A 14,842-nucleotide genomic window follows, 5' to 3' on the forward strand; every position below is an offset into this window, starting at 1 on the left:
TGGAACTTAGCCTTGGCCACTCCTTGGTTTTAGCCCACTGACATTGACTTTGCACTACTGCACCCTAGAACAGTGAGAAGATGAATGTGTATTGCTTTAAGCCACTGAGTCTGTGGTCCTTTGTTACAACAGCAATAGGAAAGGAACTCAGGAACCAATATGAACTTGAACCACAGGCTGCCTTCTGTGCTGGCAGGGAGTCCTTTGTCTCTGATCCTGGGGGAGTGTCCTGTCCTCTGGCAGCATCCACAAACTACCTCATGCTAACTTGGCAGTTTGCAGAGGGTTAAATCTTATCCCTGCACAGTTCTTGATATTTAGTTAATAAAAATGATGGTGTCATCATGGGTATTTTTCCATCTTTTAAATACCCTTCAGTCTTCTAATAAAGCTACTTCTAATTAAGAGACCATGTCAATAGTTTTCAATCTTCATAATAAATAACTGTGGTTTTATCTGGTTACTTAAATTATGAATAATAATGTTCACATTTGTAAAAGTTATTAAAATCAACATTGTTTAATGAAAATATCATTTCTTTTCGCATGAACATGTATTAACTACAAGAAATGTTCCATGCTTTCTTCTACGATTTACTGTTAGAGCCTTAAAGAATAATATTTTCCTCAAAAGATATTACGGCAAAGGGATTTCTTTTGGTGGAACTGTTCCGGCATCAAATCTGGTGCATGTCTCAGGCCACTGGCAACATAGAGATGATAGAAATTAGGAGGCATTATAAACACAGAATCATTTTTAAAGGAATTAAAAAAACTGGATGTGTGTAAACAAAGAATCAGAGAATATTCTGGTGAAATAAATGTATTTTTCAGCTTAAGCAAGACATGGGGTGAATAAATCTGAAATGAAAAAACCACCCAGAGATTAGCAGCGAGTCATGCATGCAGTGTGAATGATCAAAACCAAGTTGTTTCCAAACCAGTGTGCAGGCTTGATGCCTTCATGAATCAAATCTGTGTGGCACCAGGCCACCTCGAATACATGTTGATGAGGTATTTATAAGCCCTTCACCATCCCAAATCAAAGCCCACGCACGAGCCACAAGACCATCACCTACACATTTGGAAAACACACAACATGGTGAATAGCACTTTTCTTGTTCAGTAGCCGGTGGCAGCGAACTGTCAGCAGACAGAGATACAGGGACACAGAGGCACCTCCCCTCACTCAGCTGATAAACTTCCGTGCATCCCTGGGGACAGGATTGTCATAAAATGCACCATGGATTGATCCTCCTCCTAGGAAAGGAACCGTAGTGCTGTCATTAGGTTTGAGCAGGGGTGGGTGGAGGATCTCAGAAGAGTTGTTTCAGCACACCAATAGAATTCTTGGCCACCGTGACCACGAAAGACAAGTCCCCTGCCATCCCGGTAGGCACTTGGGCTCCTGACAAAAGCTGGGCTCAGTAAAGGGTTGAGTAGAAGGCACAGACCTGAGGGATGCCCCAGCAATAGGCAGGAGGTAGGGCCTGGTTTATACTGCTCTGGGTGTATCCCAGACTCATCCGAATACGAAATCAGAAATTTGCAAAACAGCAGAGCTGGGGTGGATCATCTACTCCAGACTCCTCACCTTACAGTTAAAAGGGTGGCAACCCTGACAGGCAAAGCAACGTGCTAAAGGCAGAGCGTGGAAGTGGCAGTGCCAGATGAAACGCAGCGTGCAACCCCCGTTCAAGGCCGCTGACTCTGACGACGGGGCCAAGGTTTCCAATGAGGAGAATAAGACAGTGTAAATACTTTGTTCCCCCTAAAACCCCAAATGTTTTTTAAAGGCACAAAAACTCACCTTAACTAGATCTCTTCTGAGGGGGCTCTCTTCTGCTTCTTCGTCTTTCTGTCTCCATTTCCCTCTCTCAGACACAAACACATTCAGTTTTGTGAAAGGGGACTTCCTTCCATACAAAGACAGACTTCACATCTTCAGAAAGATACCTGAGAAAGCACGTTTCTCAATTCAAGTCTTTGTGTGAGTTCTGGGCAACTGGCTTATTTTCTAGAACAATCGGTAGTTACAAAATCAGGAAATCATCTTCCACAAAGGCAGAGTTCTGGTCCGTGTTGATAAAGTTGGGGATGTCACATTTCATGAGTCTGTTCGGCTCCTCCTCTGGCCACCTGCTGCATCTGATGGCTTCCTGGAGCCGAATAACACTGTAAAGGGCTATGGTAGGGATACCAGCTTTGGCCTTGTCCAAGTGGTCCACTTCATTGATGTAGCAGTGAAAGAGGGACCTAGATTCGTCATTGCACTGCCAGAGAACACCTTGGGCAGCAGCGGTCTTCCAAAGTCTGACACAAAGCTGTTGAGTCTAAATCTCTTCTCGGGAGACTCTGCATTGCTACAAAGAAAACCAAAATAAAATATCGTTCACAGTGTAGCTCGGTGACCTGAAGAATCATAGTTTTTGCCATCTACTGAGAGTAAATCCCTGCACAGAGCATGCTGACATGCACTGGAATTGAAAGACATCACTTCTGAACACATACAATTAAACTCAAGGCAAAAGTCTAAAGTGAGGGCCCATGGACCATCCTAAAAAGACATCGTTCCCTGAGAATCCTCAATATTGGTGCCTCGCACACCAGTGTTTCTCCGTGGGACACTCAGATCTCTTCATCAGGATTCGTTAAAGTGCTTCTTAAAATGCAGAATCCTGGGGTGCACACCCTCAGAGTCTCCAGAGGTAGCGACTGGTAGTCTGTATTTTCATAGCCACCAGGATAACTAAACATGCTCAGGTTTAGCACCGCAGTCTACATCGGGTCACCTGAGCATCGACAATTCTGTCTCACGGGATGGGGGGTGCCATGTGTGTCAGGGTGCTGTCCTACCCATGTGTCTCCCCTGATTCTCAGAACTGACAGTGCTGCCCCATTGGGCACGAAATACCACCGTTTCACAATGCATACGCAGGGCGCCCGACTGAAAAACAATCAGTGATAGGAGAGGGGACAAAACTCAGCTTCCTGTTACCTTGTTTCACTTACTGTGGGACGAGTGATCAATTCAAGGGTAATAAATCAGTGAATGAGTGAATAACATGACTCGCGTTAGTCCCACGAGTGCCTGGAAGAGCAAGCCTGGGCACATTGAGAACCATAACAGCCCATCTACTTAAATGTCATCCTCCACAGATCTATGTAAAGGTTACTTCCACCCAGGCAGTGACTCCAGAAGGGCAAGAATCATGTATGAACACACTCTCAAATCCAGAACAGAACCTGACAACAATTAGGCTCTGGAGTCTGTGTTTAGCGAGTGTGGAATCTCAGTGATTCCAGCTCTTACACCTTGCCTTCCCATCCCACCACACACGATATGGCCCTTATGTCCAGTTCTCCCGGGGCTGGGGCCACGGAACCCATTTATAGGACTGGAAGAATCTGATCATTTAAACCATCCCCCAGATTATCATCAAGAGTCACCTGCATTTCAGGGATCAGTAATCCCAGAAGCTTTGCAGTTCAGGCAGCTGAGGGATTTTTATATCAGCTCCGTCTTCTACTGTGACTGCCTGGGTGACATCAGACAAGGAATTCTGAAAAGCCTGAACTTTTCCTTTCAGGAATAATCTAATTAACAAATCTCGTTGACCACTCAACAAATGTGATGTGAAGATCAATGATTTTACACAGGAGTACAACATTCACTAGGTCGTGGATTTAGAATCAGAGGAAAATCATTTTAGAAAGATTGACAGAATGTAGCTTTAATGCGAATTTAAGTATTCTTACCTTTCAGTAAATCATCTTCCCCTACTTATCACTTCACCCAAGTTTAAAAGATGTCTGAGAACAGGGATGAGAGTGCCAGCAATCTGAGACCCAATAACCTAAAATGTCACCTAGGAAAAAGAGGGGAGTAACACATTTTTAAAAAGCATGGCAAGGATGGCGGGGCCATCCCCAACCCCAGACTAAGAAGCTCTGAGTAATAGCTTTCCTGCCTGCCTGGGGCATCAGCTGATGTGAAAATCCACCCAGAAACCTCACTGTCCAGCAGCTCTTCCATAACACAGGCTACACTTTCTCAGAATTAAGAATTGCGTCCAGTAACCACTTCGCTGAAGAATAAAGACAAAGGAGAACAAGAGAGTTCTGCCCCTCCCAAGGGAGAGCCCAGACCTCGGGCTGCATGCACTGCGCCCACCTCCCTGGAGAAGAATAAACTGGAGAAGGGCGTTCTGCGAAACTGGGGCAGCAAAGGTTGAGATGGGAACAAATTGACCAGCTGGCCAGGGACAGCCCCCTCCGTCGCTGCCTTGGCGGCTGCCTCAGCCCTCTCAGCCCATCCTGCCCACCTCTGGTGGCTAAGCTGTCAGGGAAATTGCTTTGCGATCTGGAGCAACAGAGGCTGCCCACAGGCCAATCTGCGGAAAAGATGGGCGCTAAACCCCCAGCTCCCGAGTGACAGGCTCCATACCCCCGCCAACACCCCGACGCCCCCGCACCCTACCGCAACCCCGGGGAAATATGACCCGAAGAAGTGTGACCTGGGAACGAGGGGCAGCAGAGGCCGCCCCCACGTCAGGCCTGCAGAGAGATTGGAGCTTATCCTCCAGCTCTCCAGGGGCAGCCCCTGTCCTCTCCACCTCCTGATCTCACCGCGCCCACCTTCCAGGAGCAGTCAGACCAGGTGTGGGGTGTCAGGCGAATCTTGCGCCAGAGAGGACGTCCCCAGGCCAGGTCAGGGGAGAGGAGAAGAAGTGGCCCCATTAGGCGGGGCAGCCGGCCGTCGCAACTGCCTCTGCCCCTCGACCACATCGGGCCCGTCTCCCAGGAGCAAGCTGACCTGGAGACGGGCATCCGGCTTCTTGGGCAGCAGAGGACGCCCCCAGGATTGGTCACGGGGAAGAGGAGAGCAAATTGACAGGCTCCGCGCTGCAGGTCTTCTACCCCCGCCATCGCCACCCCCGCACCTTAAAGGCACCGCCCAGGGCGCCCCTCCCCCAGCAGGCTGAGTGGGACAGGTGCGTCTGGTGACCTGGGGCAGGAGAGGCCACTCCCACACCAGGCCATCGGGGAGACGGGAGCCAATCCACCAGCTCCCCAAGGCAGCCCCTACCCCCGCAGCAGCCACCACTCTTGCCCATGATCTCACAGTGGCCTCCTCTAGGGAGCAGGCTGACCTGGAGATGGACGTCCGACGAACTTGGGACAACAGGGACCGCCCCCAGGGCAAACCATGGGGGGAAGTGGGAGCAAATGGACAAGTTCCATGGGAAAACCTGCCGCTGCTGCCACCACCCCCAAAGTACCAAGTCCAACTCCCGGGGTCAGGCCGACTAGGATACACGCGTCTCATAACACAGGGCAACAGCGACCGCCCCCAGGACAAGACGCGGGGAAGATGGGAGCAAATGGTCCGCTCCCCCGCTGCAGGCCCCCGACCACCGCCACCCCTGCACCCTGACTACCCTGCCTCCCGCCCCCAGCAGGCAAAGTGGGACAGGGGTGTCCCGGGACCTGGAGCAGCAGAGGCCGCCTTCAGGCCACGCGGTGCAGACATGGAGCTAATCCACAGTCTCCTCCGGGGCAGCCTCCCTATGCCTGCAGCCACCACCTTACCAGCCCCCTGACCGCACCGCACCCATCTCCCAGGAGCAAGCTCACCTGGAGTCGGACCTGAGGCAAATCTCCGGCGGCAGACGTCGCCCCCAAGCCAGGCCGTGGGGGAGAGAAGAAATGGAGCAACTCCCTGGAACACATCCCCTGCCCCTGCCGCCTCCGCCGCCGCCTCCCAGGAGCAAGCTCATCTGGAGACCCGCGTCCCACCTCTAGGACAGCAGAAGCCGCCCCTGGCTCCGCCTCTGGGGAGAGCGGAGCGAATTGATCGGCTCCCCCGCGGCAGCCTCCCTCCCCCCGTGGGTCCCGCACCTTAACGGCCCCGCCCCCACTCCGCACTCAGCAAGCTGAGTGGGACAGGAGTGTCCGGCGACCTGGGGAAGAAGAGGCCGCTCCCAGGCCCAGCAGCCGGGACAAGGCAGCTATTCCACCCGTTCACCAGGGGTAGACCCGCTCCGCCCCTCTGCCGCTGCCACTGCCTTCTGACCTAACCGCCCCACCTCCCAGGAGCAAGCTTACCTGGAGTGCAACATCTGGCGAATCTCCGGCGGCCAAGCCCCACCCCAGGCCAGGCTGCAGGGAAGAGAAGAAATCGATCGGCTTGCCCGGGCAGCCTCCCAACCGCCACCGCCGCCGCCGCAGCCCAAAAGCATTGCAATAGCCTACCGGGGTCAGGCTGACTGCAAGGATGTGCACTTGCCTTCTTATCCTGGCCAGGTCCCTGAGCACCTCCCTGCATCCCTACACTCCCTGCACCTCTGCACCCCTGCTACTCTCTGCAATTCTGCATCCCTCCACCCCCACATCCCCTGAAATGCCTGCGCCCTCCACAGCCCCTGCACCCCTGTCACCAGTTACACTTTTGCACTGCTTACACTCCTGCACCCCTGCATGTCCCACACACCACCTCTTGGGCCTTTGGCAGAGTCTCTGCTGTTAGACCAATGCACAGTGACTCACTCTTTGCCAGTATATGATGCATCAGTGGACGTCAGGGGTTGCCTGCAGGAAGGTACATGTTCCTGGTCACTAGCCTGGGCCACTAGGGTGATCTCTGTGAGGTCACCCAGGACGGGTTCAGAGATGCTGTTCTCTGGGAAGAGAGGAGTTGAAACCGGTCTTGAGGGCAGAGCTGTGCTCACCAGGCCGTCCACGCTTCATGTTTTACACAGGGCTTCGGAGAAGTGAAATGGATCCGGCCAAGTAATACCGGCCTGCTGTGAGCCCACCTCAGTCCTGGGCTCTGAGTCAGACCGACTGGCTCCCTCAATCAGGGCCCAGTTTGGGCACCTGAATGGTCCCTTTGAGGCATCCCAACAGTTCTCAGGATGAAGTCTGGCTGCTTCCACCCCATGGCCCTCCCTCCTACTGTGCTGGCCTCAGGAAGGTTCCTTATATGGGGAAGAAGGCAGCCCACACCCTACCCCACCCCTCACCTTTCTCTAACCCAGGCTGGTGCTCTCTCTGCCCCTCAGAGTCTGGGAAGCCATCCCTCTTCAGTTATGTCCCTTCTGAGATGGACTTGCTTCCACTCAATTCTAGGCGAGGATGCACCATGGAATGCACTGGGTAAGAGAACCAAAATAAATAATTTCTTCTGTGAGGTTGTCTGTTTATCTACTGGGGCTGGGCTGTGTGTAGTTTGCTACAGCTATTGGTGTGAGAGGCTAAAACAGCCTGTGTGTCCTTGTTTTCATCTCCCCGCTGTCTTTGGGTTTTCCCTAGACACTCCTGAGACATTTACTTCTGTTAGTATTATTCCTGTTATTACACACGGGCCCTACTGACATGGAGGTAAGGTGTTGGGGGAGCGGGACAGAGCAGGGCATCTGCAGTCCTGTGATTAGTTCTCATTGAGCCTGTGCCCTGAGCTGTGACCTCCACAAGTGTGTCTCTTTCCCCCCACCCCAATTTGGGTGACACAGAAGGGATTTCCCTTCTCCCAGGTTGGTTAGGCTCTGGTAAAATAATTTCTCATTAAAAAAACAAACAAAAAACAACTTCCCCCAATGAAACAGAATGTTCTGGGTGTATTTCAATACAGTTATTTTCTCCTCTCCAGGCAGGAAGCATGAGGAGTTATCCTCTGACCTTCATTCTGAGAACAGGACACGGTCCTGGATGTAAAATACATGAAAAAGAGCATGGGGCCCCTCTGACTGGCCCCCTGGAGTTGTCACACTCTGATTTCCCCACACTGAGCCTCCTGCTGGCCTCAGGGACCTGTTAAATCTGCCTGCCCCCGGGGTTCTTACAAAAGCAGGTTCTGCCTTGGGAGCTGTGACTCTCCAAGCCTGCCCGCTGTTCCCTTTGCAACCTCTCTGGGTTGGAAGCAGCTTTCCCCCTCAGTCTTCTGGGATCTAAGAAGAGCAGTGGGTTTGCAGCTCCCTCAGATTTGGTGTTATTTTCAGGACAGGAGGAAGAACTTCTGAGCTCCACACGAGCTGGACCAGAGGCTGGAATCCTCCCTTCCTCTGCCACCGTGCAATCAGTGGCTGTGGTTCTAGCCGAGTTTCTGAAGATGTGGACTTAAACACACATATCCCAGCCCTCACAGGAGCACACAGTCCCATAAATCCCCCTAGTTTCCACTGGTAACTATGGAGCCGATGGGGACACGGGTTTCGGGACCACAGAGGCCTGACTGCACGACTTGCTCCGTGGCCTATTTACGTGGTTGCTCCGGGCCTTGTCTGAAGTGGCTTGTTTACCACACCTGGTACGTGGGAAACACAAAATAAGTACTAGAACCTTCACTTTTTCTCCCTCCAGGGCCTTCAAACGTAGAAAGTAATAAGTGAACTCAGACAGCCTAGTCACCACAATGAGGTCCGTCCAGCCTGGCTCTCCTGAGTGATGGGCACTGACTTGCACCTTAACTCGGAACAGTAGGGGAACTGCCTTCCTCTAACTGGGCCTCTCCCCACACCAGGCACGCCCGCAGCTCAGACGGGGCCAGCTCCCCAACTGAGGTGTGTGCTGGTGGCTTCAGTGTGACCTGGCCCTGCCGGGACATGAACCTGCAGTGAGTGAGGTGGAGGGTCGGGTGGAGGGGGGTCCCTTCTGGGGTGGCAGGGGGCCCGGTAGCACCCCTCCCAGCCTGGTGCCTGGGGCTCCCTAACACCTCCTACAGCTCCTGGGTTGGCTCCGGTCCTGGCCACTCCACACACCCTCCCAGTATCTTTTCATTATGTCCCTTTTCTGCTTTTATCAGCGAGAAGTGGCTTCTGTTGCTTGTTCAGTGAAACAGTACATCGGGAAACCAGACTACTTCTAACATCAGTAAAATACCAACCTCGGTCAGCTCGCCGGGCAGACCGTGCAGCACAAAGGCCTGAACAGGGCTGTGCGAACGGCTTACGTGAAGGGTCCTCAGCATCTGTCTTCAGAGATACAGAAGCTGATGGTTCAGGTAAAACCTCAGGGTGGGATTGAGGAATCCAAAGCTGGTTGGTTTCAAAGGCTAACTGGTCAGACCAGACCCCTGAGCTGTGGTCAGAAGCCTGGCTCAACGTCACGCAGACTCAGCGCCCTAAGTGCCGGGTGGGGCTGGTGCTGTTCCCTTTGCAGGCTCTCGTTGGGGATTCACTGTAGCCCCTTAAATACAGCAGAAATTCCAGCCCCATTAGCCCCCACCCTGAGTGTTCCATGACACAAATCCCGGGAGTGTTTAATTTTCATCTTTGTTTAGGAGGATGAAGGTGGTTCAAGAGAAGACATAAATTCACACTTAGTGACACAAGGTCACAGCCAGTACTTCCTCCACGGAGAGCTATGTGCTCCCACAGTGGTGGCTGGGGGCTGGGCAGAGACCCTCTGCTGGTCCCAGAGGGACTCGCTCATCTGGCCACAACTCATGGGTTGGACAGAAGATCCAGAGGGTGACAGAGCATCTTTCCTGGGAATTTGGAACTGACACATAGAAATCAAGTTCACTCATCTGGAGTTTGGCGGAGGGGAGGGGCGGTGGTTGGAAATCAAATGAAACCAGAGCATGAGAGAAACTTAGAAGTGAAAGAGCGAGAGACAGAGAGACTGAGCTTGTGAGAGCAAATAGTCAGAAAGAAGGCAAACAATCAGGGGACAGAAGAATTCCAGCTCCTGACTGTGTAGTCTGTCCCAGCCCATCAATGACCCCGCGAGATGTTTAATAACATTCCAGTTTTGCAGATTAGGAAACAGGCTGAAAGAGGTGGGGGCTGGGTTTGGGTGCACAGTTAATTCAATTGCCACTGGACCCCACACTTCCCATTGCCTGAAGGCACCCTAATCCTCACTGGGACCCCTGTGGTCCCCTGACAGCCCAGCACCCTGATCAAAGGGACCCTGCGGGAGTGGGAACCCCTCTTGAGTGTGGAGAGTTCCCTGCCCCGAGATGCCATGCATCAGCAAGCTCCCGCTCACCCCAGGTTAACATCAGCCCAGCTGTACAGTCTCCCAACCCGCTTCCCTCCCTGCCAGGCACCCCCATCCTTACCACCGAGTGTACTGCAGGAATTCAGGCACAGGGATGCCCAAATCAACACGAGCCCATCGGCAATAGAAAAAGCAGACTCCCAGGCCCACCTGGGTTGCGAGGGGACAGAAGGTGTCCTCAACTTTCATGTGTCTAAGACAATCTTCTTCAGCTGGAGGTTCTAGAGAAAAATAAAAGGTCCAAAACATAGTTCGGTGAGGAATTCCTCCAAGGACCTGACTCCAGTGTCTACAACCATGTGTACCTACCCCCGGAATTGGGGTGAAGGTGGATTATTGATCAGCACAACCCCTGGTGGCCCAGCTCCTTGGCTTGGCTGCCCAGAGGGGGCTGGGGGAATGGGTAAGGCCAGGGCACTCAGGAAAAGCACAGAGGACCTGAGCTCTCCCTTCTGCACTCGTAAACCCTTCCCCAAATCTCAAGGCATTGGACAGAGATCCGCCACAATAATGAGATGCTCCCATCTCTTCACTCACTCCTGTCGGTTCACTTACATGCTGAGCATCCACTGGGTCCCAGGACAAGACACAAAGGATGGCTGATGGGACAGGCTTGGTCCTTCCCCCTGGAACCTGTTCAATCTGATCAAAGAATGATCACTTATAAAGAGTTTCTCAAAATTATACAGAGACCAAAGACCAACTGCAGAGTGAACCAAATTTAAAAATATATATGAAGATCCCCCAGTCTCCCCGCCTAAGGTTAACAGCATAAAGCAAAAAGTTCTTGCCTTTAATCAGCAGGGAAGTTGTCACCCCCTCTCAGGTGGAAAGGAGAGTTATTCTTTGAGCACGTCACAGAAGTGCTCCATTGGATTGGACCAGGGCATCTACATTCATTCAGCAAATGTGTATAAGCTCCTACTACATACGGGAATCTCCTAACTAGACCGTTCCCAAGGCTCTCGGGCTTTATCAGTCAACAAAATAGACATGACTCCCCATCACTGGGGGCTCAGAATTTTAGCAGAGGAAACAGGCAGCATGTTGGGGTAGCAAGGGTTTGGATAAATTTTTAAAAAAGAGTGATATGAGCAAACTCGGGTGATGGCGGTGGGGTGGGAGGCAGGCAGGAGAGAATAAGGCAATACTGGCAGATCTCACGGAGTAATGAACTTGAAGCAGAATAGATCCGGAGGAAGAAGGAAGAGCCGGAGCCAGAGGCCCCCAGAGTGAGGGGGAGAGTGTGGGCAGAGAGGCAGAGCACGCCGGGTCCTGAGGCCTTTGTGACGACTTTGGCTCCTAATGACATGGTGACCCGTTTAGTGAGTTTTGAGGGGAGGGGTGATGTAGTCCAACTTATGCTTCTGTGTTTGTGTTTTTTGGGGGGAAGTAATTTATTTATTTTAATGAATGTGCTGGTGATTGAACCCAGGATCTCAAGCATGCTAAGCATGCGCCCTACCACTGAGCAACACCCACCACCCCCAATGTATGTTTTTACAGGCTCCCTCTGACTCTGTGTGGATGAGAGATTGTAGGAAAGCAAAGATGGAAACAGAAGGCTATTGGTATCCAGGAAAGGCTGAAGGTGGCTCTTAGGAGGGCGGGGAGCAGAGAGCAGGTATTTAATTAAGACAGAATATCCAGAATTTTCTAACAAGCTGGATTTGCTGTCTGTGAGTGTAAAAGAAAGAGAGAGAAAGGACATGGTTCCAACATCTGGGCCTGGACAATGGGAGGGATGTCCTCTCCGGATGGGAAAGGGGATGGGAAAAGGTGGGGCTGAGCAGGTGGAAAGGGGCTGGTATCAGCTCAGTTCTTCAATGTCATGGTTAAGGGGTGTGTTACATATTGCCACAGAAGTGCCTAATAGGTAGAGGAATCTGTTTTCTTTTTCTTTTTAACATTTAAAAAATATAATTAAACATATTAATTGTATTATGTGAATGATTTGGGAATTTTGTTTCATGCCAAGTTATATGTTATATATAGCCAAATGGAGCATATATCAAAAAGGGGAGAAATGAGGGCTTTCACATAAACTGACTGTCCGTAACGTAGGTAAAATTTCAATAAAACCAGTCTTCAGGGCAAAAACCTCATCTCGGTGTTACATAAAAATAAATGAAAAACGACTATGTTGATGTACCATTATTTCATGTTACATAATAGCCCCAAACTAACAGTGTTTAACTATGAGGCTTGTAGAAATACTATTCGCTTTATTCACATAAATACAGAAGTGCAGAAATGTTCTAAGGTAGAATTAGCATCTTAGTGGAAATAATACATATTTGAGCATTTTACATGATATATATGTACTGATTCAAAATTTGGAAAAGTAATTTCATAGTAGAACATATGTATGAATGTGAAAGCAAGATGAATGAAAGGAAAAGAATGTGATGTGAGTCTCAGGGATAAAGGCTCAGATGGAAAGGGGAAATCAGGGAATTTTGGAGAAATCGAGAAATTGATGGCATGCCAATTTCCAAGGCTGGGTTGCTTCCACCAAAGGAATAGCAGAGAGAGAGAGGAGAGGCCCAGGAACCCACCCTGGGGAACACCCACAGTATATGTTTGGAAAAAACAGGAGACATTGGCAAAGGACCAGCCAGCAGGCCAAAAGCAGAAACAGACAGAGAGATGGGCTGGGGGTTGAGTGAAGCAGGAACACGGGGTAGGAGGGATGGAAGAGCTGGGTCAAATGCTGCCGAGGGGCCAAGCATGATGAGGAGTCAAAATTGACCACTATATTTAGCAACATGGGGTCACTGATGGCCTTGACAGGGCAGTTTCCATAGAGCGAGGGATCAGGCGAAAAGCCAGAATGGGTGTAAAAGGGGATGGCTCAAGAGAAGATGCAGACAGTGAGTTTAAACAACTCCTTAAAGATTTGCTGCAAAGACACAGGGTGGCAATTGGTGGGGGTGAATTAGGGTCAAGGAGTGCTGTTGGTTTAAGAGGATGGACGTTTATATACTGATGGTGCCAACTAGCAGGAGAACAAAATAGATGAGGCAGTGAAAGAGAGGATGGTTTTGGGAGTGACAACCCAGAGAAGATGGGAGGGATGGGGCCTCGGGGACTTTTGGAGGAACTGGCTTTCGATGCCACTTTTAATAAGCGGTGGGGCACCGAGAGTGAGGTCACAGACATCAGAAGGCGAGCGGATGTGCTGGGAGTTGCTTGTGAAATTTCTCTTCTGTTGGCTTGTTTGCTTGTTCAAAGTAGAAAACTAACCTTACCAGCTGAGGAACAAGGAGGAAGAAAGAGTTACTGGAGCCATGAGCAGAAGATAAGAAAGAGCCTTCCAGGGAGAATGGGACAGTAAAAAGGGCAGGGGGAGGCGGGGGAGTGCGCTCCCAGAAAGTTACATTTTCTCTTTGACGTCCCCAAATGTGTGACGTGTTATTACCCTTCCTGCTGTCTACAAAATAAAAATTAATTATGGTTCAGAGGAAATGCTATTTCATTCTAAGAGGCTGCCTGTTTCTCAGGAATGGTCATCTTAAACTGCAAATATTACAAACAATGTTGAAAAGATGAACCTGTGTACCTAAAATCCCCTATTTTCTATTAATCTGTTTACTACTTAGTTCCCCTATCAATAACACATAACAAATACTGCCATGATGGAGGTACACCGATGCTTAAAAGGAAATGAGATCTGTATCCTTTTGCTAAATTCCATGGCTTCCTTAATATGCAGTTCCACTTGGAATTTAGGAATGTCTGGTATAAGAAGTGAGAAACAGTTTGAGAAAATCCCGGCTCAGAATTATACATCACAACCACATCTCACAAGTATATACAGCCGTAAAAAAGTTTAAAAGCAAAACTCCGTAACTACTCTTAAAGACCTTTGCAAACCTGGGCCTGCCAAGATGTTTCCAAACTGGAAAGGAACTCCAATCTCTTGCCTGGTACCGGACCAGAGGCTGGCCAGCCTTTTCTGTAAAAGCAAGAGAGTAAATATTTTCAGTTTTGCAGATAATTTTGTTGTAACCATGCAGGTAGGCAATAAGAAAGCTAAGAGCACTGGGAGATAGGAAACAAACGGGCATGCCCACACTCTCCCTTCCACTCAGGGCAGCTTCTCTGTGGTGGGGAGCTTTGCCACAATCACTTGCTTCTTTTTTCCATTGGTTTCTTTCTTTCCACCTTACTGCTCGAGCTCAGAACTTCAGGTGGGCCTGGTCCTTCAGCATCCATGCAGAGAAGGCTGAGCGGGGTTGGGAACCCCACCTGATGGAGAAGAGAGATTACTGGGAGGGACATTGTGGAGGCCACCATGACACGAGACAATCACACCTTCCGGGGTGAAAGGGAACGAAGACAAGGGAAGGACACAGTAGTGGGACCCCTAGGTCGCCTGCCAGGCTTGTTCTCCCTCCACGGCAACCATGGGGGCCTGGGGGGTGTTGGGCTTCAGCTACGGTGATTAGGATGAAGGGACTCAATATAAAGGACCCTCCAACTCCTCACTAGGTTCCAAACGCAGCCCCTCTAAGTCCACCCTCTGAGTTTCTGGAACTCTGCTGGAAGAATACATGAGCAGGCCAGAACCAGAGCCCAAGCCAAACATGACAGGGGTCTCGTGGGGCTGTAACCCCATGCTCAGTGGTCGGGGACTCCTTGCAAATCTGCAGAAATCCCTGTTCCACTTCATTCCTGGGAGAAACCCCAGATCTCCTCCTGCTCTGTCTGTTCTTCTCTTGAGGCTATTGTCCTGGAGGGATGCTGAGTCCTTGAACCTGGTCCTCCAAACGTACATAAGCAGCCTGTTCAATAAAACAAATTATGCACTTTTTCACATTTGCCAGTTTTTTGAT

At 50.5% G+C, this 14,842-nt stretch overlaps 1 protein-coding gene and 1 long non-coding RNA gene across 2 annotated transcripts in view; both read right to left on the reverse strand.

Moving 5' to 3' along the window:
- Positions 1-2,087: 2,087 nt before the first annotated feature.
- Positions 2,088-9,155, reverse strand: LOC140695115 (uncharacterized). The gene is made up of 7 exons (XR_012070802.1): positions 8,884-9,155; positions 7,025-7,153; positions 6,549-6,681; positions 6,108-6,161; positions 5,637-5,833; positions 3,759-3,868; positions 2,088-2,362 (listed from the first exon to the last, which is right to left on the reverse strand). It is a non-coding gene; the product is annotated as an uncharacterized lncRNA (long non-coding RNA).
- Positions 9,156-14,190: 5,035 nt separating this feature from the next.
- LOC140695113 (uncharacterized) overlaps positions 14,191-14,842 on the reverse strand; it is a 42,355-nt gene continuing 41,703 nt past the window's right edge. The window contains exon 9 of the mRNA XM_072958019.1: positions 14,191-14,791. Coding sequence (XP_072814120.1) covers positions 14,467-14,791 — 325 coding nt within the window. The 3' untranslated portion in view covers positions 14,191-14,466. The remainder of the gene's footprint in view (positions 14,792-14,842) is intronic.

The sequence above is a fragment of the Vicugna pacos genome, unplaced genomic scaffold (assembly GCF_048564905.1).
Source record: "Vicugna pacos unplaced genomic scaffold, VicPac4 scaffold_142, whole genome shotgun sequence".
Lineage (NCBI taxonomy): Eukaryota > Metazoa > Chordata > Mammalia > Artiodactyla > Camelidae > Vicugna > Vicugna pacos.